The 27,760-nt window shown below is 41.0% G+C and overlaps 1 protein-coding gene and 1 long non-coding RNA gene across 3 annotated transcripts in view; one reads left to right on the top strand and one right to left on the bottom strand.

Annotated features, from left to right (window-relative positions):
• LOC133540590 (adhesion G-protein coupled receptor D2) overlaps window positions 1-27,760 on the top strand; it is a 313,842-nt gene that overhangs the window by 244,340 nt on the left and 41,742 nt on the right. The window contains exon 24 of the mRNA XM_061883319.1: window positions 4,672-4,754. Coding sequence (XP_061739303.1) covers window positions 4,672-4,754 — 83 coding nt within the window. The remainder of the gene's footprint in view (window positions 1-4,671; window positions 4,755-27,760) is intronic.
• On the bottom strand, window positions 483-27,472 carry LOC133540591 (uncharacterized). Of its 2 annotated transcripts, XR_009803674.1 has the most exons (3): window positions 27,332-27,472; window positions 4,643-4,742; window positions 483-593 (listed from the first exon to the last, which is right to left on the bottom strand). It is a non-coding gene; the product is annotated as an uncharacterized LOC133540591 (long non-coding RNA). The 2 variants fall into 2 exon arrangements; XR_009803673.1 differs by lacking the exon at window positions 483-593 and having other exon boundaries at window positions 4,059-4,742.

Genomic DNA, 27,760 nt, shown 5'->3' with positions numbered 1-27,760 from the left:
ACCTGGTGGTGGTAAGCTACATTTGTAGCCACAGCTGCCCTGAGGTATACTGACGGAAGCGAGGCTGCCAGTTTGCTCCTACGGTCCGTCCGACCACCACCATATGTTTAATGTACTGTAAGACAGTGGTCCCCAACCACCGGGCCGCAGAAGAATTTTTTATTCATTTTTCTTAAAAAAAAATATATATATATATTTTTTTTTTTTTAATTAAATCAATATGAAAAACACAATATACACTTACAATTAGTGAACCAACCACAAAAACCTCCCTTTTTCATGACTAAAACGTCCCCATTACAAAGAAAAAAAAAGGATCAAACCACCCCGGGCCGCAGGACAAATTATTAAGCGTTGACCGGTCCGCGGATACAAAAAGGTTGGGCACCACTGCTGTAAGATATTTTGTTAAAATAAAGACAATAATTACATTTTTTCTCGTCTCCTTTATTTAGAAAAGTACCGAAAAGTATCGAAATAATGTTGGTACCGGTACCACAATATTTGTATCGGGATAATGATGAATCCACTTCTGATTTTTCTAGTCTTGCTCTTGCTGAATGAGTCTGGTTCCAAGGATTTGATGCCAACAGCTACAGTATCAAGGAATGAAAAGAGAATGACAGGTGAAGTGAGACAGAAGGAAGAAGACATGGATGACAGGCAGAGAGAAAATAGTCTGGCTGGGGTCTTCATAGGAGCCCATACCTCAGCTGTCACCCGACGGGCTTCCAAAGAGCAAAAACAATGAACTGGACAGATGGTCCTGAACACGCCGCAGTGGGCTCGACGCTATTAAAAGCAGTTCGCTTCATGCCAGACGCGAGCAGCAATCGTGGTCTGTTTGTTTCTGATCTGGATATAAATGTTGGACTAACAAAGAAACCCTCTTCGCCTGTTTTGTTGGCCACCAAACGGCCATTACGGGTCCGACTATGATGTCTGCGTTTGGTGTGCTGGTAATTAAGAGACGATCAAAGGCAACACATGTTGGTGACGGACCAACAATACGGTGATTGATTTGCACTCGGTGGCTGTCAGCCAACGCTGCAACACTCCATGATGAACATTTGGCTGATAACCAAAAAGGAGACAACCCGACAAAGGCTGCCCCCACCAGGCCGCCTACCGTCTCCTTCCCTCATTCCTCTCGCCTTCATCTGCTTCCTAAAGAGCAGCTCTGTCACGTCGGAATGATGGACTCCTTCTGACCTTTCTCCCGCTGGCTTGGCCCCTACCCTTCTGCCCTCTCACATGTAGATGAGACGGAGACAGATGAAGATATTTTGCAGTATTTTGCTTGGTGGGCGGGGGGTTGGTCCTCACAGTGACACGGTGAAATTAGTTTTGGTAGGAGCGAACGGTGGCCGAGCCCGTCTTTAAATCAGCCCTCAGTTCAAGGAGATTAATGTTGAAGTAGACATGACAGGCAACTGAAGGCAGAGAGGATGATAAAGGCACAAATAGTGTTCATGCTGGGATTATTTATACAAACCCTGTTTCCATATGAGTTGGGAAATTGTGTTAGATGTAAATATAAACGGAATACAATGATTTGCAAATCATTTTCAACCCGAATTCAATTGAATGGACTACAAAGAGAAGATATTTGATGTTGAAACTCATAAACGTGCCAAAGTAGTTGAGAAAGGGCATGTTCACCTTGTACATCACCTTTTCTTTTATCCATCCATCCATTTTCTACCGCTTATTCCCTTTTTGGGATCGTGGGGGGCGCTGGCGCCTATCTCAGCTACAATCGGGCAGAAGGCGGGGTACACCCTGGACAAGTCGCCACCTCCTCGCACGGCCAACATAGATAGACAGACAACATACACACTCACATTCACACACTAGGGCCAATTTAGTGTTGCCAATCAACCTATCCCCAGGTGCATGTCTTTGGAAGTGGGAGGAAGCCGGAGTACCCGGAGGGAACCCACGCATTCATGGGGAGAACATGCAAACTCCACACAGAAAGATCCCGAGCGTGGATTTGAACCCTGGACTGCAGGAACTTCTTATTGTTAGACAGACGCACTAACCCGTCTTCCACCGTGAAGCCCACCTTTTCTTTTAACAACACTCAATAAACGTTTGGGAAATTAGGAAACTAATTGTTGAAGCTTTGCAAGTGGAATTCTTTCCCATTCTTGTTTTATGTAGAGCTTCAGTCATTCAACAGTCCGGAGTCTCCGCTGTCTTATTTTACGCTTCATTATGCGCCACACATTTTCGACGGGAGACAGGTCTGTACTGCAGGCGGGCCAGGAAAGTAACCGCACTCTTTTTTTACGAAGCCACGCTGCTGTAACACATGCTGAATGAGGCTTGGCATTGTCTTGCTGAAATAAGCAGGGGCGTCTATGAAAAAGAGGGCGCTTAGATGCCAGCATATGTTGTTCCAAAACCTGTATGTACCTTTCAGCATTAGTGGTGCCTTCACAGATGTGTAAGTTACCCATGCCTTGGGCACTAATGCACCCCCACACCAACACAAATGCTGCCTTTTGAACTTTGCGTCGATAACAGTCTGGATGGTTCGCTTCCTCTTTGGTCCGGATGACACGATGTCGAATATTTCCAAAAACAATTTGAAATGTGGACTCGTCAGACCACAGATTACTTTTCCACTTTGCATCAGTCCATCTTAGATGATCTCGGGCCCAGAGAAGCCGGCGGCGTTTCTGGATGTTGTTGATAAATGGCTTTCGCTTTGCATAGTAGAGCTTTAATTTGCACTTACAGATGTAGCGATGAACTGTATTTAGTGACAGTGGTTTTCTGAAGTTTTCCTGAGCCCATGTGGTGATATCCTTTAGAGATTGACGTCGGTTTTTGATACAGTGCCGTCTGAGGGATCGAAGGTCACAGTCATTCAATGTTTGTTTCCGGCCATGCCGCTTACGTGGAGTGATTTCTCCAGATTCTCTGAACCTTTAGATGATATTATGGACCGTAGATGTTGAAATCCCTACATTTCTTGCAATTGCACTTTAAGAAACGTTGTTCTTAACCTGTTTGACTATTTGCTCAAGCAGTTGTGGATAAAGGGGTGTACCTCGCCCCATCCTTTCTTGTAAAAGAATGAGCATTTTTTGGGAAGCTGTTTTTATACCCAATCATGGCACCCACCTGTTCCCAATCACCTGTGGGATGTTCCAAATAAGTGTTTGATGAGCATTCTTCAACTTTATCAGAATTTATTGCCAACTTTCCCAACATCTTTGACACGCGTTGCTGGCATCAAATTCTAAACTTATTTATTATTTGCAACAAAAAGAAAAGATTTATCAGTTTGAACATCAAATATGTTGTCTTTGTAGCATATTCAACTGAATATGTGTTGAAAAGGATTTGCAAATCATTGTATTCCGTTTATATTTACATTTAACACAATTTCCCAACTCATATGGAAACAGGGTTTGTAATAAGTGACTAAAAGTTTGTTGCTGTCCTAACAAATTGTGCTTGACTTAGACTTAGACTTAGACTTCCTTTTTATTGTCATTCAAATTTAACTTTACAGTACAGATAAGAACGGAATTTTGTTGCATTAGCTCATGGCCGTGCATGATAAAAAAGCAATAAAGTGCAGATATAATGTCACTATTTTACAAGAAACAACCCAAAAAAATGGCAAATGTCACCATTTTGCTTAAAAATGTAATAATTTTACATAAAAAAAGTAATAATTATATGAGAAAATATTGCAATATTACAGAAACAGAAAGAATATGAGAAATTGTTCTCAATTTTCTAAGAAAAAAGTCGACACATTGTGAGAAAAAGACTGCTTTTAGTAAAAAAGTTTTTATTTTTTGTTTCATTGGCTTTTTAATCTTCACTATTTACTTCAAGTTATTACATCATGTCTCTCTATACAAATTTCTATTTCATTTGATTCATTTTGGCCAAATCGAGCGCATTTCAATTTCTTACACACACTTGTTATTACATATGTTGGCCTGAGGGCGAGCACTTCAAATTTTTACACGCACTTGTTATTTCATATGTTGACCAAAGGGGGAGCACTTTTAAAAACGACACGCAGTCAATTTTAAAAATCTCTTTTTATTGGGACCACCCTAATTTTGATAGATTTCATCACCAGGGGTGCAAATGAAATCTCTATTTTTTGTTTTTTTGTAATGTGCTTAAGGTCGATGACAAACGAGTCACGGACCACAGATGACACCTCTGCTACACTTTGGGCAACCCAGCTGTAGAAGCTAAGTATAGTCTTAGTACCGTAGTGTATTTGTTGATCCTTTGGACACATATGGGACGGGGGTTGTCTTATGTCAGCACCGAAAGTCGTAAAACCAGCTGTTCACCCGGCGGATGTTTTCGGGGAGAAATAGAGAAGTCCTTCTTGAGCTCCCGTCTTGTTTTATCATATATTTCTCCCTTTGCACCTGTCGATGGTTACTTTTGTATGCACATTAAATCAACAAAAAAATCCTGACTTTGGAGCAATGTTCACGGACTCAAGTATTTGCCTCTCTATGAGATGCAATGATTTTCTGTATTGGGACCATGATTTCGGTTCACCGGTTCTCATATGGAAGGTACTTTTCCTTGCTGATGTCTCAAGAATGGTAGAAATACAAGAACACACACACACACGTGCAGACTTAACGCTGTGTGCATTTCTGTGTCCGTCTCCAGCTCAGCTGTCCATTCCTTGTGTTCCAAAGCGAGTGGACAACAACTCCAGCCAAAGTTCCACAGGCACTCATCTGCAAAGAAAGGTATAGCTGACACACATTCTCACCGAAAAGGACACACCATTTTATCACTCGCGGTGGGACTTTGAGACTTTGTGTTGCCAGACAGTTCAGGGGGGTTAACAACGCCGTTCGATCTTTAACCTTTGGACAGAAACAGACTCAAGTCGTTTACATTTCTGAACCCTGCTTGAACAAGTTTGTTATTGCCAAGTGTTTTTATTTTTTCCATCAGTTGCATTGGGGTATATTTATTGGGTTCAAGCCACTAATTGATTTTGGATCCTGGGGCCTGATGCCCTACACCAGGGGTGCCCATTACGTCGATCGCGAGCTACCAGTCGACCGCGGGGGGTGTGTCAGTCGATCTCCAGCCAGGCTTTTAAAAAAAATAGACCTAAAAATTAGTGATCATCAATCTTCACCAAGACGTCACCTAAATGACATTCACGGTACCGGAGGGTCTTGTGAGATGACGCTGGCTGCTGCAAGATCATTATTATGAAAATATGACCGAGAGGAAGGCGAGAAACACTTTTTATTTCAACAGACTCTCGCGCCGTACCTTCCGTCAAAACTCTAAAGGCCGACTGCACATTTCCTATCTTCACAATAAAAGCCCTGCTTCATGCTGTCTGCGCTAACTAAATACAGAGTCTCGAAAAAATGGCGTACACAAGCGATCCCTCAGAAAGCTGGCGTGCACATCACTTGTGCACGCCAGCTTTCCGAGACTCTTATTTTGTTAGCGCAGGCAGCATGAAGCAGGGCTTTTATTGTGAAGATAGGAAATGTGCAGTCGGCCTTTAGAGTTTTGACGGAAGCGACGGCGCGAAAGTCTGTTGAAATAAAAAGTGTTTCTCGCCTTCCTCTCTGTCATTTTTTCATAATAATGAACTGGCAGCAGCCAGCGTGATCTCACAAGACCCTCGGGTGCCGTGAATGTCAATCAAGCAAGCTACGGAATTTGCCGCCAATGTTTTTCTTGTAAAGTGTAAGGAAGCTGGATGAATTAGATGCCAAAAACCAACCACTTTCATGTGGTACTGTACAGAAAGGACAACTTTTTTTCTCCTCCATTTGAAAATGTGGGCGTTATCATCATTACTGTCTGATTCCAATCAATGCAAGTCATCAGAATCAGGTAATACACCAACTTATATTCTTGTCTTTGTGAAAGAAAGACATCTATATGTGTTACACATGCTTGTATTATCAACACATTTAACTTGTTTACAAAAATGTCTCTTTCATAAATAAATAAATATAAATGATATATATAAATGAAGTAGATCCCCTCGAGTTGGTCAATTGAAAAGTAGCTCGTCTGCAGAAAAAGTGTGGGCACCCCTGCCCTACACCATCACCAATGTAACTGTCATTTCTGCACTTTAGGTAACCATAGACGGAAACACTAAAATGATGGGTGTTGGTAAATTGTAAAAATATTTTATAGCATGGCGGAAACAATGATCAGATGGTTATTATTAGGGGTGTGGGAAAAAATCGATTCGAATTGGAATCGCGATTCTCACGTTGTGCGATTCAGAATCGGATCTCTTTTTAAAAAAAATCGATTTTTAAAAATAAAAATTTTTATAAATTTTTTTTTTCTTTTAAATCAATCCAACAAAACAATACACAGCAATACCATAACAATGCAATCTAATTCCAAAACCAAACCTGACCCAGCAACACTCAGAACTGCAATAAACAGAGCAATTGAGGAGACAAACACGACACAGAACAAAACAAAAGTAGTGAAACACAAATGAATATTATCAACATTAATTATATTTTCAGCATAGCAGTGATTAAAAATCCCTCATTGACATTATCATTAGAAATTTATAAAAATAATAAAAAAGAACAATAGTGTCACAGTGGCTTACACTTGCATCGCATCTCATAAGCTTGACAACACACTGTGTCCAATGTTTTCACAAAGATAAAATAAGTCATATTTTTGTTTCGTTTAATAGTTAAAACAAATGTACAATAATTGCAATCAGTTGATAAAACTTTGTCCTTTACAATTATAAAAGCTTTTAAAAAAAACAATGCTACTCTGCTAGCATGTCAGCAGACTGGGGTAGATCCTGCTTAAATCCTATGTATTGAATGAATACAGAATCGTTTTGAATCGGAAAAATATCGTTTTTGAATCGACAATTGCGTTGAATCGAATAAAATCGATTTATACTCGAATCGCGACCCCAAGAATCGATAATGAATCGAATCGTGGGACACCCAAAGATTTGCAGCCCTAGTTATTATGGTTATTAACTCAGCTCCACAAGTTCAGATCTTGATCATAATTGGTACAAATGATGCAGAAGACACATTCTGAAAATCCGTACGGGTCGGTTCATATTCGTACCAACATCAGACTCAGATATTGAACTGATGGGCGATGATAAATTGATGGGCGATGATAAATTGTGAATACATATTATTTACGACATAGGAAGCGGCCGTGGCATGGCGCCAAACTTTGATCTGATAGTTTGTCAAAAAACACGAACTGTTAAAATACCTTGATTTCGATCCTATTTGCTACAAATGATGACAATGTCAGCCTGAAGTGGCCTATGGGTCAGTGCGTGTCCATACCTATTCGTAGTGGGCCGAGCCTGGCGGTAAAAACTGCATCCCGCTATCAACCGTGAAGCTGGATTTACTTAACTAGATGACCGGATCTACCTCTAAACCAGGGGTGTCAAACTCATTTTAGCTCAGTGGCCGCATGAAGGAAAATCCTTTACCACGGGGGGCAAACTGGTGAAATCATGGCGTGATAACCTAAAAATAGAACTGCTACGACTTCAGAATTTTTGTTTTTGTTTTATTATGGCCCAAATGAGCATAAGCACATTCAGAAAATATACGTATTACAAATAATCCTCTTGGCAAACCACTTCAATTAGAAAAAAGTGGTAGAGTTACCTCGAAGTGGAGGAGTTGATTGATTGATTGATTGATACTTTTATTAGTAGATTGCACAGTACAGTACATATTCCGTACAATTGACCACTAAATGGTAACACCCGAATAAGTTTTTCAACTTGTTTAAGTCGGGGTCCACGTTAATCAATTCAGTGGTACAGTTAACCCGAAGTGGAGGAGTTCAAGTACCTTGGAGTCTTTTCACAAATGAGGGAAGAGTGGATCGTGGGTTCGACAGGCAGAACTGTGCGGCGTCTTCAGTAATGCGGACGCTGTATCGATCCGTCGTGGTGAAGAAGGAGCTGAGCCGGAAGGCAAACCTCTGAATTTACCGGTCGATCTACGTTCCCATCCTCATGAGCTTTGGGTATTGACCGAAAAGGACAAGATCACGGGTACAAGCGGCCGAAATGAGTTTCCTTCGCCGGGTGGCGGGGCTCTCCCTTTGAGATCGGGTGAGAAGCTCTATTCAGAAAATATACGTATTACAAATAATCCTCTTGGCAAACCACTTCAATTAGAAAAAAGTGGTACAGTTACCCCAAAGTGGAGGAGTTCAAGTACCTGGGAGTCTTTTCACGAATGAGGGAAGAGTGGATCGTGAGATCGACAGGCAGAACTGTGCGGCGTCTTCAGTAATGCGGACGCTGTATCGATCCGTCGTGGTGAAGAAAGAGCTGAGCCGGAAGGCAAAGCTCTGAATTTACCAGTCGATCTACGTTCCCAATCTCATGAGCTTTGGGTAATGACCGAAAAGGACAAGATCACGGGTACAAGCGGCCAAAATGAGTTTCCTTCGCCGGGTGGCGGGGCTCTCCCTTTGAGATCGGGTGAGAAGCTCTATTCAGAAAATATACGTATTACAAATAATCCTCTTGGCAAACCACTTCAATTAGAAAAAAGTGGTACAGTTACCCCGAAGTGGAGGAGTTCAAGTACCTTGGAGTCTTTTCACGAATGAGGGAAGAGTGGATCGTAAGATCGACAGGCAGCTCTGTGCGGCGTCTTCAGTAATGCGGACGCTGTATCGATCCGTCGTGGTGAAGAAAGAGCTGAGCCGGCAGGCAAAGCTCTGAATTTACCGGTCGATCTACGTTCCCATCCTCATGAGCTTTGGGTAATGACCGAAAAGGACAAGATCACCTGTACAAGCGGCCGAAATGAGTTTCCTTCGCCGGGTGGCGGGGCTCTCCCTTTGAGATCGGGTGAGAAGCTCTATTCAGAAAATATACGTATTACAAAAAATCCTCTTGGCAAACCACTTCAATTAGAAAAAAGTGGTACAGTTACCCCGAAGTGGAGGAGTTCAAGTACCTTGGAGTCTTTTCACAAATGAGGGAAGAGTGGATCGTGGGTTCGACTGGCAGAACTGTGCGGCGTCTTCAGTAATACGGACGCTGTATCGATCCGTCGTGGTGAAGAAGGAGCTTAGCCGGAAGGCAAACCTCTGAATTTACCGGTCGATCTACGTTCCCATCCTCATGAGCTTTGGGTATTGACCGAAAAGGACAAGATCACGGGTACAAGCGGCCGAAATGAGTTTTCTTCGCCGGGTGGCGGGGCTCTCCCTTTGAGATAGGGTGAGAAGCTCTATTCAGAAAATATACGTATTACAAAAAATCCTCTTGGCAAACCACTTCAATTAGAAAAAAGTGGTACAGTTACCCCAAAGTGGAGGAGTTCGAGTACCTTGGAGTCTTTTCACGAATGAGGGAAGAGTGGATCGTGAGATCGACAGGCAGATCTGTGCGGCGTATTCGGTAATGCGGACGCTGTATCGATCCGTCGTGGTGAAGAAAGAGCTGAGCCGGAAGGCAAAGCTCTGAATTTACCGGTCGATCTTACCTCTTGAGCTTTGGGTAATGACCGAAAGGACAAGATCATGGGTACAAGCGGCCGAAATGAGTTTCCTCCGCCGGTTGGCGGGGCTCTCCCTTTGAGATAGGGTGAGAAGCTCTGTCATCTGGGAGGAACTCGAAGTAAAGCAGCTGCTCCTCCACATTGAGAGGAGCCAGATGAGGTGGTTCGGGCATCTGGTCAGGATGCAACCCAGAACGCCTCCCAGGGAGGTGTTTAGAGCACGTCCGACCGGTATGAGGCAACGGGGAAGACCCAGGACTCGTTGGGAAGACTATGTCAACTGGCTGGCCTGGGAACGCCTCGGGATTCCCTGGATAAGAGCTGGACGAACTGGGTGGGGATTGGAAAGTCTGGGCTTTCTGCTGCGAACTGCAACCCGACCTCGGATGAGGGGAAGAAGATGGATAGATGGATGGATGGTAAAGTTGCAAGAAGAACACAATGAACTTAGTCTTTGCCTTAGTGTATCTACAAAGCCATTAAACCGTAAGTCACAGTCTATCTCAGATTGAGCAAAATACAAAATGAATAATAAATACAAAGTATTTTTGGTATCAAATACCTCATTTGTCATTTCCTACGCCAACTCAACAAACCACAGAAACTGAGGTAGAAACTATTCAGTTGAGTCACTCCCTGCCTTGTAGGAATCACTGTGTATTGACGGAAAAATACAAGCTGTGCAATGCATGAACAATTTCAACACACCAAACGTGTGAACTTTAGAGACTGACCGTATTGTGAGGAATCACACACTGTTTTCTTTCTTTAAAGTTCTACAAAAGACAAGAGTTTTCACGGAACTATTTCAGTGTGCAGTGTCACTTGCAGCATTTTAAGTGGGGTTAGCAATTCTTTTATTTTACTTTTGAAACTTGGCATTGTTAATCTTCCACAAGTGCATCAATATCAGGTGCCACATCTTGAGTGGCAGACAATATCAGGATATTATCCAGGCGGTTGTGCTTGAGCCTTGAGTGGAGCTTTGCTTTATTGACGCTCGTTACAGAGAAAACTTGCGTGGTTTCCCATTCACTTACGTGAATAAATAGGAGGATGATCATTTTTCTCGGAACACTCTGCACACTGTGTCTACTTTTTTCTTTTTTTGGACAAAGACATTTTGTGCAGATAAGGATGCTAATTTACGACATATTCGAAGCAGAAGACGTAAAACGGCCTTACTGTGTATCTCTTGCTTGCTCGGGCCCTCATAAACCATTTACTTGCCTAACATAATTGCTATTGCGACATCCAGTGGACACATTCCGAACAGAAGTTTCTTTCATTTAAAATTGCAGCTCATTTTTACACTTGGCCCGTGGGCCGCATGTTTGACATCCCTGCTCATAACTGATATGAGGTTTTACCATGAATTGATTAACGTGGACCCCGACTTAAACAAGTTGAAAAACATATTCAGGTGTTACCATTTAGTGGTCAATTGTACGGAATATGTACTGTACTGTGCAATCTACTAATACAAGTTTCAATCAAACAATCAATCAATTCAAGGAAGGGGTCATCAGGCCTGGACGTTATTGTCAACACTAGCATTGCCCCCTTGTGGTGAAAAACTATAGCAGTCATAACTTCCTTCTACATGCTCCGATCTTCCTGAAATGTTCGATGGTGGGTCGTAGTATTACACGGGACTTTACTGCACATCTTCTGCGGCACCATTATTTTCTTCCCTGTGGTGGAAAACTACAACAGTAATAACTTCCTTAAACATGCTCCGATGTTCCTGAAATGTTCGATGGTGGTTCAAAATTATACCAGTCTTAACTTCCCTCCAAATACTACCATCTTCCAGAGATTTTTGATTGGGGGTCGTGGTGTTGGGTGGGATACAACTGCCTCACCAGAGTGGCGCCCCCTGGTGGTGGAAAATTACAACATTCATAACCTTACTTACTTAAATATCGGACCGCCAATATTTTCAGGCCTATAAATGCTTTAAAATGTGATATCGGGAATTATCGGTATCGGTTTCAAAAAGTAAAATGTATGACTTTTGAAAACGCCTCTGTACAGTGCAAAGCACCAAAACAACCTTAAAGGCACCGCCTTTACGTGCCGGCCCAATTTCATGATATCTACGGTTTTTCACACACACAAGTGAATGCAAGGCATACTTGGTCGACAGCCATACAGGTCACACTGAGAGTGGCCATATAAAATACGCGCCACACTGTGAACCCACACCAAACAAGAACGACAAACACATTTCGGGAGAACATCCGCACCGTAACACAACATAAACACAACAGAACAAATACCCAGAATCCTTTGCAGCACTAACTCTTCCGGGACGCTACAATATACACCCCCACATATTTATCAGTCAAATATTAGTCATTGCAAATTAAAATAAAAGGAGATTTTGATATGTGACAAATCATTTTTTTTATTTTTTATTTACACTTGCATGCAATTGGATACATTTTAAGCTTTGATATTATCGATTAATGCAGCAAATATTATCCTCTCATACATTTCAAACTTTTTAAATTGAAATAAAAATAATCACAATACATATCTGCTTGACTTATGATTTCAAAGCAAGTTATCCATGAAATTTTACAAATACAAGATGAAATTCCAAAAAATATACAATTTCCTTTGCACAACATATTATAAATACACCTTGTACACAACATAAACACTGTTCAAATTATATACACAGTAAAGGCATGTGAAATATCCTTTACTGTCCCGTATTTAGTTTGTAATTAACAATAATCATAGTATTGACTGCTGTGTTGATTCAAGAGTGATACATCTTTCCAAGACATCGGTCTTAAAGTGTTTTACAGTAAAACTGTGACGACTGAGCTGCCAGTTTCTTATTGCAATATCAAGAGTAGTTTTGCAGTGTAGAAAAAACACTATTTACTAATCAGATGCAAAGGAAAATGTATAATATTATCATCAGGAGAATCTCTATACACTTATACTCATAAATTATTCACGGTTGCAAGTGGCCCTCTGAGGGCAGCCATAACTGCGATGTGGTTCGACACCCCTGCTTTAGTGGGACGCACCTTTTTTATGTACACTATTATTAAATAACTTTAAAATAATCCTGTATTCTACTCTCTCTTAACTGTTTATTTCCCTCAACAACACACGCATGCAGTGCACACAACTCAATTTAATTTATGCTGTCATGTCCCCCTTGTGACTACTATCAGTACTACAGCTTCCATGCAATGTTTTACAAATAATTTTCTTTTTTTTTAGTTATACTATACTGTAAAAAAATGTTGTATTCTTTTTTTAAAAATACGTACAACACAGAATGCGACTTTATTTAAAGAGCCATTTTTTTCGGCTAGATAATACTGAATGCTTTTAATAACAAAATGATATAACAATAAATATAATAATAATCAATCCATCCATTTCCTACCGCTTGTCCCTTTTGGGGTCACGGGGGTTATGGAGCCTATCTCATCTGCATTCGGGCGGTAAGCGGGGTACACCCTGGACAAGTCGCCACCTCATCAAAGGGTCAACATTCACACACTCGGGCCAATTTTGTGTTGTCAATCAACCTATCCCCAGGTGCATGTTTTTGGAACTGTAAAAAAATGTTACTTTGATACAACTTTTAAAAAATTGTCGCAACATTTTCCCAACCAATTTTTACAAGTTTTGATAACCTTTCGGTTTTTAATTTTATACAATTTTGTACAAATAAGTTGGCGCTAACTTGAAGATGCTACAAAATTGAGTTTAATAAACATGAAAAAAAGGCAGCTAATTATTACGCCGGACCTATTTAAATATGTTTAATAGGTTGGTAAAACTTGGTGTAATTAAGTAGGTGATGAGTTCAAGATGCAACAAAATTAAGTAAAACATTTTTTAAAAAGTTGGACCAAAATGAAAAATTAAAAAGAAGATAGCAAATTAAGTACACCATACCTAAATAAAAAATATATAAGTGAAATTGTTTTACTTTGATGCTACTTTAAAAAAATTGTTGCAACATTTTCAAATTTTCTGAATTTTTGTGAACTTAGGTTTTTTTTTTTAATTTGTTAAAACTATTGCCGTATTTTTCCGACCATAGGGCGCACCGGATTTTAAGGCACACTGCCGGTGAGCACGTTTTTTATCATACAAAAGGCGGAACGGATTATAAGGCACATTAAAGGAATCATATTATCATGATCTTTTTTGTAAATGTTAAACACTCAGTCAGTGTTTTTCAACCACTGTGCCGCGTTATACAGTCTGGTGTGCCGTGGGAGATTATCTAATTTCATCTATTTGGGTTAAAAATAGTTTTTGCAAACCAGTAATTATACACCGTAAATAAGGTGCCGTTGTTTAGTGTTTGTACTGTCTGGATATCGGCAGACTTACCACGTTATACTCTTCCATATCAGTAGGTGGCAGCAGGTATCTAATTACTTTGTAGATGTTGGAAACAGCGGGAGGCAGGGTGCAGGTAAAATGGTGTCTAATGCTTAAACTAAAAATAAACGAAAGGTGAGTGCCCTTAAGAAAAGGCTTTGAAGTTTAGGGAAGGCTATGCAGAATGAAACTAAAACTCAACCGGCTACAAAGAAAACAAAAACAGAATGCTGGACGAGAGCAAAGACTTACTGTGGAGCAGAGACAGCGTCCACAAAGTGCATCCGAACTTGACATGACAATCAACAATGTCCCCACAAAGAAGGATAAAAACACTGGAATATTCTCGATTGCTGAAAACAAAGCAGGTGTGGGGAACAGCAGTCAAGGACGACATGAAACTGCTACAGGAAAATACCAAATAAAGAGAAAAAGCCACCAAAATAGGAGTGCAAGACAAGAACTAAAACAGTACACACAGAAAAACACAAAAAAACTCAATAAGTCAGGGTGTGATGTGACAGTAGACCTACTTTGAGACATGAGCTATAGTGATGCATGCTTGGTTATGCTTTAAAGTCATATCCAACAATTGCGAGAACAACTTTTTACTGTCAATATCGGCTGTTGAGTTTAATTTTGTAATGTTTCCTGCTGGTGGTGTGCCGCCGCATTTTTTCAATGAAAAAAATGTGCCTTAGCTCAAAAAAAGGTTGAAAAACACTGGTTTACATAACATGTAATGCTGGTTCTTTGGTCAAAGGGTTGCATAGATCAGTGTTTTTCAACCTTTTTTTGAGCCAAGGCACATTTTTTTCATTGAAAAAAACGCGGAGGCACACCACCAGCAGAAATCATTAAAAAATTTAACTCAGGAGCCGATGTTGACGATAAAAAAGTCGTTGTCGCAATTGTTGGATATGACTTTAAAGCATAATCAAGCATCCATCAATATAGCTCTTGTCTCAAAGTAGGTGTACTGTCGCGACCTTTCACATTACGTGGTGACTTATTTTGAGTTTTTTGCTGTTTTCCTGTGTGAAGTGTTTTAGTTATTGTCCTGCGCTCCTATTTTGGTGGCTTTTTCTCTTTATTTGGTATTTTCCTGTAACAGTTTCATGTCTTCTTTGACCGCTATTCCCTACACCTGCTTTGTTTTAGCAATCAAGAATATTTCAGTTGTTTTTATCCTTCTTTGTGGGGACATTGTTGATTGTCATGTCATGTTCAGATGTACTTTGTGGATGCTGTCTTTGCACCACAGTAAGTCTTTGCTGTCGTCCAGCATTCTGTTTTTCTTTACTTTGTAGCCAGTTCAGTTTTAGTTTCGTCCTGCATAACTTTCCCTAAGCTTCAATGCCTTTTCTTAGGGGCACTCACCTTTTTTTTATTTTTGGTTACATATTAGATATATTTTTACCTGCACGTTGCCTCCCGCTGTTTCCGACATCTACAAAGCAATTAGCTACCTGCTGCCACCTACTGATATGGAAGAGTATAACGTGGTAAGTCTGCCAATCTCCAGTCAGTTCAGACACTCAACAACAGCACATTATTTGCGGATTACAATTACTGGTATGCAAAAAAGTATTTTTAACCCAAATAGGTGAAATCAGATAATCTCCCACGGCACACCAGACTATATCTCACGGCACACTAGAGTGCCACGGCACAGTGGTTGAAAAACACTGGCATAGATTGTGTTTTACAGATCATCTTCAAGTCGCTTTATAATAATAATAATATATTTGATTTTTAAGGCCAACATTGTCCATGTTTTAACAGCCTTTAAAATGAATCAAAAGAACATTAAATACAGGTGACATCATTATCTGAAATAAACTACAATATTTACACCGCCCCGCTTTTCTTTGTCTAATTCCTTTCGAAACGACGTCAGACTGGGCTACCTCCAAAGTGACCGAAGCCGACATGAACCCTCCATCCAGCTTTGTTGTTTCTTCTCAGCCATTGGGTGGTCCCTGTCTCTCCCTTTCTCTTCCACTCTATCTCCTTCTCACTCATTGTCAAGTCCATAGCGTCTGTTTCTCTTTGAGCTGCGCGGCACCCGGCCACGGCTCGAAACCCAATACTTGAGTATACACAATTAAGTTCACACCAGAGGTTATTGGCTGGAAGTATGGTCCCATTCCACTAAATGTGTGAATCAGCCAAAGGATGGGAGGACTGGAGTGCTGGCAGGTTATTTGGTCAAGGTTGAATAAATACTGCGGGTGAGCAATATTGCGTTCTGCATTGCCTGGCTTCTACCTTTGAGGGCTGTAGCTTGCAATCAAAGATGATAAAAGTCAGCGTGCTCAGTAATCTTTCTTGACCGCACAAAGTGCTTTTGCTGTCATTTGTTGCTATAGTAGTAGTTTTTTCACCCCAAAGAAAACATTAGACATTGTCAGGCAACAACAAAACAAATCCACATACCTACAAAATTGGATGAAGCAAAGCGCTGATGTTACTTTAGGCCGCTGCATTCTTTTTTTATTTTGCTTTTTTTTTTTGTGGTGTAGTACGGCTTCGTTCCCTGCAACTTTTATTGAACCAAATACAAAATAAAGTGCCGACTATGTTTCCACATTTTGATGATTGCAAACATTGCATGGAAGAAACTCTGCCTCTGCACATACGCTATATTGCCAAACATATTTGGCCACCCATCCAAATGATGAGAATCAGGTGCCCTATTCACTTGGCCCGGTGTATAAAATCAAGCAGTTAGGCATGCAGACTGTTTCTACAAACATTTGTGAAACAATAGGCCGCTTTCAGTGATTTCCAGCGTGGACTCAAATACTGAAGTAAATAATTTTAAATACCGTTATGCAATGCCAAAATAAATAAATAAATGATAACTGAATTAATGATAAATAATAATACAAGGATTTCTTAAATGAATGAAAACACAGCTTCAAGACTTAAGTCATAATTTTTGCGCTTAAGAAACTTCAGTTGGACTTTAGCCCCAGACTCTGTCATTTAGTTGATATTGTCATTACTGCCACAAGTGGTGGAAAAGTGATTTGCTTTAACAACGCTTATGCAACCTAATAGTGCAAAAAACACTATCAAAAAACAAACGAAAAAACATCACAGAAATAACATTTAAATAAAAAATGTAATGCCTCTTTTGTATTTGCAGCCTTCTGAAGTAAATATCAACTTTAACTTTTTCCACTAGCTAATAAATTTGAAAATAAAATAACAATGAGGTGGTCAGGGTTGGGGGTGGCGGGGTTTGGTGGTAGCGGGGTTGGATATTTTAGCGTCCCGGAATAGTTAGTGCTGCAAGGGGTTCTGGGTATTTGTTCTGTTGTGTTCATGTTGTGTTTCGGTGCGGTTGTTCTCCCGAATTGTGTTTGTCATTCTTGTTTGGTCAGGGTTCACAGTTTGGCGCATATTTGTAACAGTGTTGAAGTTGTTTATACGGCCACTCTCAGTGTGACCTTTATGGCTGTTGATCAAATATGCCTTGCATTCACTTTTGTGTGTGTGTGTGTGTGTGTGTGTGTGCATGTGTGTGTGTGTGTGTGTGTGTGTGTGTGTGTGTGTGTGTTCAAGCCGCAGATACTATGTGACTTGGCAGGCATCCTGTATGTATAGAGGAAAAGCAGACGGAACGACAGGTTGTGGAGAACGCTAAAGGGAGTGCCTTTAAGGCACGACCCCAATATTGTTGTCCGGGGAGAAATTCGGGAGAATTGTTGCCCTGGGAAATTTTCGGGAGGGGCACTGAACTTCAAAAGTCTCCTTGGATAATCATGAGGTTTGGCATGTATGAGTATGCCATGTTACAGCGGCACCGCCGCTGTAAAATACCGGCGGGCCATATCTAATGTTAATTTGATATTGCCTCAAAGGCCAAATTAAATTACACGGCGGGCCAAATTTGGCCCGCGGGCCAGAGTTTGACACCCATACTCTAGAGCATTCCTCACTCCTAAATAGTCCAAGGTCAACTTTATTTTAAGACAAGTGAAAAGTTTCGGAACAACAGCAACTCAGCCACCAAGTGGTAGGCCACATAAACTGACAGAGAGGGGCCAGCGGATGCTGAAGAGTATAGTGCAAAGACTTTCTGCACAGTCAGTTGCTACAGAGCTCCAAACATCATGTGCCCTCCCTATTAGCCCACATGCAGTGCACAGAGAGCTTCATGGAATGGGTTTCCATGGCTGTGCAGCTGTGGTTAAGCCATACATCACCAAGTCCAATGCAAAAGTAGGGATGCAGTGGTGTAAAGCATGTTGCCGCTGGAGTCTAGAGCATTCCTCGCTCCTAAACGGTCCAAGGTCAACTTTATTATAAGAAAAGTGAAAAGTTTGGGAACAACAGCAACTCATCCACCAAGTGGTAGGCCACATAAACTGACATAGAGAGGTCAGCGGATGCTGAAGTGCTTAGTGCAAAGACTTTCTGCACAGTCAGTTGCTACAGAGCTCCAAACTTCATGTGCCCTTCCAATTAGCCCACGTGCAGTACGCAGAGAGTTTCATGGAATGGGTTTCCATGGCTGTGCAGCTGTGTCTAAGCCATAAATCACCAAGTCCAATTCAAAAGTAGGGATGCAGTGGTATAAAGCATGTTGCCACTGGACTCTAGAGCATTCCTCGCTCCTAAATAGTCCAAGGTCAACTTTATAATAAGAAAAGTGAAAAGTTTGGGAACAACAGCAACTCAGCTACCAAGTTGTAGGCCATGTAAACTGACAGAGAGGGGTCAGCGGATGCTGAGGCGCATAGTGCAAAGACTTTCAGCACAGTCAGTTGCTACAGAGCTCCAAACTTCATGTGCCCTCCCTATTAGCCCACATGCAGTACACAGAGAGCTTCATGGAATGGGTGTCCATGGCTGAGCAGCTGTGTCTAAGCCATACATCACCAAGTCCAATGCAAAAGTAGGGATGCAGTGGTGTAAAGCATGTTGCCACTGGAGTCTAGAGCATTCCTCGCTCCTAAATAGTCCAAGGTCAACTTTATTATAAGAAAAGTGAAAAGTTTGGGAACAACAGCAACTCATCCACCAAGTGGTAGGCCACGTAAACTGACATAGAGAGGTCAGCGGATGCTGAAGTGCTTAGTGCAAAGACTTTCTGCACAGTCAGTTGCTACAGAGCTCCAAACTTCATGTGTCCTTCCAATTAGCCCAAGTACAGTACCCAGAGAGCTTCATAGAATGGGTTTCCATGGCTGTCCAGCTGTGTCCAAGCCATAAATCACCAAGTCCAATGCAAAAGTAGGGATACAGTGGTATAAAGCATGTTGCCACTGGACTCTAGAGCAGTCCTCGCTCCTAAATAGTCCAAGGTCAACTTTATTATAAGACAAGTAAAAAGTTTGGGAACAACAGCAACTCAGCTACCAAGTGGTAGGCCACATAAACTGACAGAGAGAGGTCAGCGGATAATGAAGCGCATAGTGCAAAGACTTTCTGCACAGTCAGTTGCTACAGACCTACAAACTTCATGTGGCCTTCCAATGAGCCCACGTGCAGTACGCAGAGAGCTTCATGGAATGGGTTTCCATGACTGAGCAGCTGCGTCTAAGCCATAAATCACCAAGTCCATTGCAAAAGTAGGGATGCAGTGGTATAAAGCATGTTGCCACTGGACTCTAAAGCATTCCTCGCTCCTAAATAGTCCAAGGTCAACTTTATAATAAGAAAAGTGAAAAGTTTGGGAACAACAGCAACTCAGCTACCAAGTTGTAGGCCATGTAAACTGACAGAGAGGGGTCAGCGGATGCTGAAGCGCATAGTGCAAAGACTTTCAGCACAGTCAGTTGCTACAGAGCTCCAAACTTCATGTGCCCTCCCTATTAGCCCACATACAGTACACAGAGAGCTTCATGGAATGGGTTTCCATGGCTGTGCAGCTGTGTCTAAGCCATTCATCACCAAGTCCAATGCAAAAGTAGGGATGCAGTGGTGTAAAGCATGTTGCCACTGGAGTCTAGAGCATTCCTCGCTCCTAAATAGTCCAAGGTCAACTTTATTATAAGAAAAGTGAAAAGTTTGGGAACAACAGCAACTCATCCACCAAGTGGTAGGCCACGTAAACTGACAGAGAGAGGTCAGCGGATGCTGAAGCGCATAGTGCAAAGACTTTCTGCACAGTCAGTTGCTACAGACCTACAAACTTCATGTGGCCTTCCAATGAGCCCACGTGCAGTACGCAGAGAGCTTCATGGAATGGGTTTCCATGACTGAGCAGCTGAGTCTAAGCCATAAATCACCAAGTCCATTGAAAAAGTAGGGATGCAGTGGTATAAAGCATGTTGCCACTGGACTCTAGAGCATTCCTCGCTCCTAAATAGTCCAAGGTCAACTTTATAATAAGAAAAGTGAAAAGTTTGGGAACAACAGCAACTCAGCTACCAAGTTGTAGGCCATGTAAACTGACAGAGAGGGGTCAGCGGATGCTGAAGCGCATAGTGCAAAGACTTTCAGCACAGTCAGTTTTTACAGAGCTCCAAACTTCATGTGCCCTCCCTATTAGCCCACATACAGTACACAGAGAGCTTCATGGAATGGGTGTCCATGGCTGTGCAGCTGTGTCTAAGCCATACATCACCAAGTCCAATGCAAAAGTAGGGATGCAGTGGTGTAAAGCATGTTGCCACTGGAGTCTAGAGCATTCCTCGCTCCTAAATAGTCCAAGGTCAACTTTATTATAAGAAAAGTGAAAAGTTTGGGAACAACAGCAACTCATCCACCAAGTGGTAGGCCACGTAAACTGACATAGAGAGGTCAGCGGATGCTGAAGTGCTTAGTGCAAAGACGATCTGCACAGTCAGTTGCTACAGAGCTCCAAACTTCATGTGCCCTTCCAATTAGCCCACATACAGTACGCAGAGAGCTTCATAGAATGGGTTTCCATGGCTGTCCAGCTGTGTCCAAGCCATAAATCACCAAGTCCAATGCAAAAGTAGTGATGCAGTGGTGTAAAGCATGTTGCCACTGGACTCTAGAGCATTCCTCGCTCCTAAATAGTCCAAGGTCAACTTTATTATAAGACAAGTAAAAAGTTTGGGAACAACAGCAACTCAGCTACCAAGTGGTAGGCCACATAAACTGACAGAGAGAGGTCAGCGGATGCTGAAGCGCATAGTGCAAAGACTTTCTGCACAGTCAGTTGCTACAGAGCTCCAAACTTCATGTGCCCTTCAGATTAGCCCACGTGCAGAACGCAGAGAGTTTCATGGAATGGGTTTCCATGCCTGTGCAGCTGTGTCTAAGCCATACATCACCAAGTCCAATGCAAAAGTAGGGAGGCAGTGGTGTAAAGCATGTTGCCACTGGACTTTAGAGCAGTGGAGACGCCTTCTCTGGACTGATGAGTCAAGCTTTTTCATCTTGCAATCTGATGGACGAGTTTTCCAGGAGTTGGGCTTGGCCCCTTGTGAAAGGAACTTTGAATGCTGCAGGATACAAAAACATTTTGGACAATTCCATGGGATGGCACTTCTAGTTCATATGTGAGTAAAGGCAGGTGGCCGAATACTTTTGGCAATATAGTGTATCATCATTACGCAGAATTCAGTGCCCAAACAAAAAAAGTCCCATGCGTGCTTTTTTTTTGCTGAGTACAACTGAAATATAGGCCATAATGGTGCCAAATAAAGTTGCAAGTTCTAACATTTTGATAAAGAATGTGAAAAAAAATTATTAAATTCAAGAACGAACTTGTAGCAAAGAAGTTGCATCTTCTCTGATAGTCTTTAATAAAGGTAAAACTAATGTTTCTGATACGTTCTGCTGTATGTCTGGACCCTGGGAGGCAGAGACGGCAGGCAAATGCAGGACGGAGCCCTTTTTTATTAGGGGAAAAAACAAATATGTGCAGCTGGGAAGTGCACAAAGACTAAACAGGCGTATGAAGCAAAATGCAAACCAAGTAAAACTTTAGGGTTGGCATAAGAAGCATCCTGATTGCCAACCAGGGACAGGGGGAGGGAGCCAGCGCCCAGACAAAAGGAGTGGCGGTAAACAGAGGTAACCAGGAAATGCAATGAAAAATCAGAGCGCTCGATGAGGAATTAAATGTTTGTTTTTTTAATTGAAATTGTCATTTACATGTATTCTGCATAGTATCATGCATGTAAAACTACAGTATCGTGATCAAATGTGTCATGTTTTTGAAAATAAATGCTGTGTCGGCAACTGATCGAATTGGATTTACCACATTTTTTCATGAAAAAAAAAGCTTAGATTTTTCTTAGATTCCTTTTTTATCTGCCTTTTTAGAGCGGATACCAAAGTACCACTATAAAGTAATTTGGACTTAAGGGAAACAATATCTGTTCCACTACAATATGAATATTTTACATAGGGCCTGATTTACTAAGATCGAAACACAAGGCGCTAAACAGTGTGTGGAGACTATATAAAATAGCGCGTGATCGATTAAGACCGTGCGTACAATTAAAAAAATTGATGCGGAGGGCCTGATTAAAATGAGGATTTTACATGTTCCATACAGGGCATCACTCTCAGTCATGTTATCATGCTCCTATATAAAACTGAAATGTAAGTAAGATTAAATATCTCAAATAAGGGTGATTTTCTGTCTGATAAGATATTTTTTCTCACTAAGCAGATTTTATGTTAGTGTTTTATTTGTTTTAAGTGTTTTTGTCCTAAATTGTCTCTGGAAGATATTACATCTTGTTGCTGAGATTTTATGTCCTATATTGAGTAAAACACGCTTTATACTAGAATATCAACTGTTGCAAAGTATAAAATTACTTTTTCAAAGTAGTATTTTTTTTTATTTCAAGCATGAAAAAAAAATCAAGATTTTGACAAAATTGTGTCTCATAATTAAAACAGATGTCAGCCAAATTGACTTGGCTGTTTTATCTTCAATGAAACAGGAGAAAATAAGTACTCATGTAGTAGTACAGTTGGCACAGTACAGTAAACTGACAGTTATTGTTTATACATTTAACATGTGACATTTCAAACAATTTTGAACAAAGATAGTTGAAGCAGAATTTAGAAAAAATTTGGCCAGGGGCCGGGCTGAAAGAGCACACACTTGGCATGATGATGTCATGTTATCGATGGAAAAATTAATTTTTAGGCAATATAATTTACTTGAGCGGCTAGGAGACCCCGAGAGTAACAAGTGGTTTCTTTGTTGCCTTTCAGTTATGAACAATAAATTAGTTTTTAGTATAAGTTTACTGGTTTCAACAAATTTAATGCCGAGTGCAAATCATTATGTCAAGATAATGGCACTAGAATTTACTTCATTTAAGAATATTTTTCAACATATTGAGCAAAATAGTCTCTTTTTTTTCCACCAAGAAAAGTGCACGTGTTATTAGTGAGGATATACTTATTTTAAGGTATTTTTTGGTTCATTGAGGTTAGCTAATTTTACTTGTTTTGGAAAGTCTTGATAAGCTAAATTTTCTTGTTCTATTGGCAGATAAATTTGCTTATTTCAAATAAAATATCCCTCATTTTTGTATTTTTTCTCTCTTGTTATTGAACACTGACTTTTTGCAGTGTAGGGCCGGGGGCCTATCGTTAGGGCTCGAGCACCCCCTAGAGGGCCGCCAAAAATTATCTGTTTCACAGCTGTGGTCCGTATGGGTAATACATTTCACAATAACAAACAAACGGGAGAAGTCAGACGCTAAAGTCATAGAGACGTTTTTTAAGCGCAAAAATTCGGACCAAAATGGTGAAGCTGAATTTTCAATCTATTATTATTATTTTTATAGTTAGAATTGATCTATTTTAGCATTGCATAATTGTATGTGGGCTTCACGGTGGAAGAGGGGTTAGTGCGTCTGCCTCACAATACGAAGTTCCTGCAGTCCTGGGTTCAAATCCAGGCTCAGGATCTTCCTGTGTGGAGTTTGCATGTTCTCCCCGTGAATGCGTGGGTTCCCTCCGGGTACTCCGGCTTCCTCCCACTTCCAAAGACATGCACCTGGGGATAGGTTGATTGGCAACACTAAATTGGCCCTAGTGTGTGAATGTGAGTGTGAATGTTGTCTGTCTATCTGTGTTGGCCCTGCGATGAGGTGGCGACTTGTCCAGGGTGTACCCCGTCTTCCGCCCGATTGTAGCTGAGATAGGCGCCAGCGCCCCCCGCGACCCCAAAAAGGGAATAAGCGGTAGAAAATGGATGGATGGATAATTGTATGTGCATTTGTTTTTCATAAGCCCCTTCTCTTGTAGTATATTTTACCCCTTTTTATTTTTGTAACCAGCCTGACCTAAGCCTTGATAATAATCATTGTGATTAACACATGGTTTTTCACCATTTGACAAGGTTTATCCTGTTGAACCATAAGTAGGTTAAATATAACTATTGAGTATGAAAATCATTATTAAAATCAAGAGTAAGATTACTAATTCAGTGTTAATATTGGAGTGGGGTCCGGCCCCCTCTGTAGTGGAAAAGTTGGGGCCCGAGGTAAAAAAAAAGGTTGAGAACCACTCCCCAAAGGCTTATAAAAGGATGTTGCTGAATAGATAATATGTCTAAAATAATGTATTTTTTATTTTATTTATTTTATTTCGGACAACAATCCATGTTACTCAGTTTTCACGTACTTTTCAGACTTGCTAAATCAAGACGCTAATTAGGTGCCACCATCCGTTTCTAGTTTAGTACACCATGCTCCGTGTGCCGAATAATTAAATTAGCATCTTCTCCTCTGAATGTTGTGGGCGTTTTGATAACCTGCATATATTTAGCAAACTAATGAATACAGAAAATGGATTGTGCTCCTTATTCTGCTCACTCAACGGATGTGTATCTCTTTGCACACGTTTAGCAAAACAGTTTTGCGGGTGCTATCAAGTTTGCACATATTTTAGTACACGCAAACCTTTAGACTGATTGTTTACCAGTCAGCCACACATTCAGGGAGTTTTTTTTCCTTTTGTCTATTTTTATTTTTAATTTTTTTGCCGTTGCTCAAAACATACAAAAACATTTTCTTATAATGAATTATTGACTTATTCAAAGCTCCAATTATTTCAAATATTTCACTTTCAAATGTTTTCGGTGGAAAATATTGCACAAAATTGTGTGGTTGCCAAACAAATACACCAACGTTTTCTTTGAGAAAAGAGCTTAAAACAAACAAAATAATAGTTCAAGCTAGTTCAAATCAACAGATATGTCTGAAGTTCATCTTGTAACTTAAGTGTTGAAAGTACAAAAAAAAAAAAACAATTAAAAAAAATAATAAAAATGTATGACTTTATGAGTGGGGCACCTTTTGGATCCCAAATATATTTAATGGGATTTTATTTATCTTTTCTCTGTAATACTTCAAAAATAATAATAAATTCAAATAAGTGGTGTCCTGCATTATTGATCTTTTCAAGGCTCTACTTCACATCAATTATTGCTTTCTGAATGCTTTGGGCAGTCGGGGAAATACTGCATATCTCAGTTTTATTATTGAAATCAATCAATCAATGTTTATTTATATATCCCTAAATAACTAGTGTCTCAAAGGGCTGCACAAGCTACAACGACATCCTCGGCTCAGATCAAAAACAAAGTTGTCTTTGACAGAAAAGGCATAAAACATATTTTTTTACTTTATATCAACCTGAAGTTGATATACCGTAGAGATTTACTGTAAGCGTTAAATAAAAAAAGATAATAATAATTTGACTTGTTTTTAACATTTTAATGACTTAGACCATTGGTGTCAAACTCTGGCCCGCCGTGTAATTTCTCTTGGCCCTTGAGGCAATATCAAATCAACATTAGAGATGGCCCGCCGCTGTAACACGGCATTCACCGCTAAAACTCTTACTTGCCAACCCTCCCGATTTTCCCGGTAGACTCCCGAAGTTCATCCCGGCCAACAATATTGGGGGTGGGCCTTAAAGGCACTGCCTTTGGCGTACTCTACAACCTGTCGCCACGTCCGCTTTTCCTCCATACAAACAGCGTGCCGGCTCAGTCACATAATATATGCGGCTTATACACACACACAAGTGAATGCAAGGCATACCTGGTCAACGGCCATACAGGTCACACTGAGGGTGGCCGTATAAACAACTTTAACACTGTTACAAATATGCGCCACACTGTGAACCCACACCAAACAAGAATAACACATTTTTGGAGAACATCCGCACCGTAACACCACAGTGGGCAGGGTGGGAGAGTGGTCATGTGCAACCCGAGGGTCCCTGGTTCAATCCCCACCTAGTACCAACCTCGTCACGTCTGTTGTGTCATGAGCAAGACACTTCACCCTTGCTCCTGATGGGTGCTGGTTAGCGCCTTGCATGGCAGCTCCCTCCATCAGTGTGTGAATGGGTAAATGTGGAAGTAGTGTCAAAGCGCTTTGAGTACCTTGAAAGTAGAAAAGCGCTATACAAGTACAACCCATTTATTTATTTATTTATAAACACAACAGAACAAATACCCACAGCCCCTTGCAGCACTAACTCTTCCGGGATGCTAAAATATACACCCCCCGCTATCACCAAACCCCGTCCACCTCAACCCCGCCGCCGAAAAGAGGCAATCTATTTTTATTTCAATTTTATTTGATATGCCATTGATATTTTTTAATTATTATTATTATTTGAAACTCGATTTTGCATGTCACTATAAATGTATATACTGTAAACCTTGCTTGTTCAATATTCAATGCAAAACTTGTTTGGGTCCCTATTAAAAGGTTAATTTGTTCAACCTCGGCCCGCTGCTTTGTTCAGTTTAAAATTTTGGCCCACTCTGTATTTGAGTTCGACACCCCTGACTTAGACCCTTTATGGTCCCCGGGAGCCCCAAAACAGTGGTCCCCAACCTTTTTGTATCCGCGGACCAGTCAACGCTTAATAATTCGTGTGGCTGGGTGTCCTTTTTTTATTTATTTTTTATTTTTAAATTTTTTCTTTGTCATGAAAAAGGGAGGTTTTTGTGCTTGGTGCACTAATTGGAAGTGTATATTGTGTTTTTTTATGTTGATTTAATAAATTATTATTATTATTTTTTTTTTTAAATAGAATGTTGTCTGTCTATCTGTGTTGGCCCTGCGATGAGGTGGCGACTTGTCCAGGGTGTACCCTGCCTTCCGCCCGATTGTAGCTGAGATAGGCGCCAGCGCCCCCCGCGACCCCGAAAGGGAATAAGCGGTAGAAAAATGGATGGATGGATGGAAAAATTAATAAAAAATTATTCTGCGGCCCAGTACCAATCTGGTTGGGGACCACTGCCCTAAAACAACAAACAAAATCCATATATTTTGTTATGGTTTGAAAAAATTACAAACATCAAAACGGCCCATGCATGCTTTAATTTTTCCGTGTGCGGCCCACAGTGGAAAAAATTTGGACACCCTCGCATCAGGCCCTCAATGTAGAATCCCATTGCAATGAAACAAAAAACAATCTTTCAGCATTTGCCCGGATAAACTCACCCTAGTTGACCTCTGCAGCCTGTTGAGTGTTTCAGTGTTTTCACCCTCTGTATGCTGTTCACACGCGATTGGGAGACCCCTGACAGGCCAGCTGGATCCCCCACCCTAAGCCACCCCAAACACACACACACACACACACACACACACACACACACACACACACACAAGTGGCCAGCGAGTCATTCAGTTACTTGATTTGAGGGTCACGAATGTGTGTGTGTGTGAGTGTCAGGAGTGTTTTGGGGGTTTCCTGTTTTGGCCCGTGTGCCTCGTGTGCTTCCTGGCAGGGGGGCTGCTGGTGTCATGTCATCTTTGGGACTGGCGGAACACATGCAATTTTCCCATGGGGTAAACTGATACGGTACTTTTATAGGACATGATAGAATAAGATGTTTACCCAGCTGCGATCAAACACATTTGACATTCTGA

This window comes from Nerophis ophidion, linkage group LG22 (genome assembly GCF_033978795.1).
Source record: "Nerophis ophidion isolate RoL-2023_Sa linkage group LG22, RoL_Noph_v1.0, whole genome shotgun sequence".
NCBI lineage: Eukaryota > Metazoa > Chordata > Actinopteri > Syngnathiformes > Syngnathidae > Nerophis > Nerophis ophidion.
This window is presented reverse-complemented; position numbering and strand designations above follow the sequence as displayed.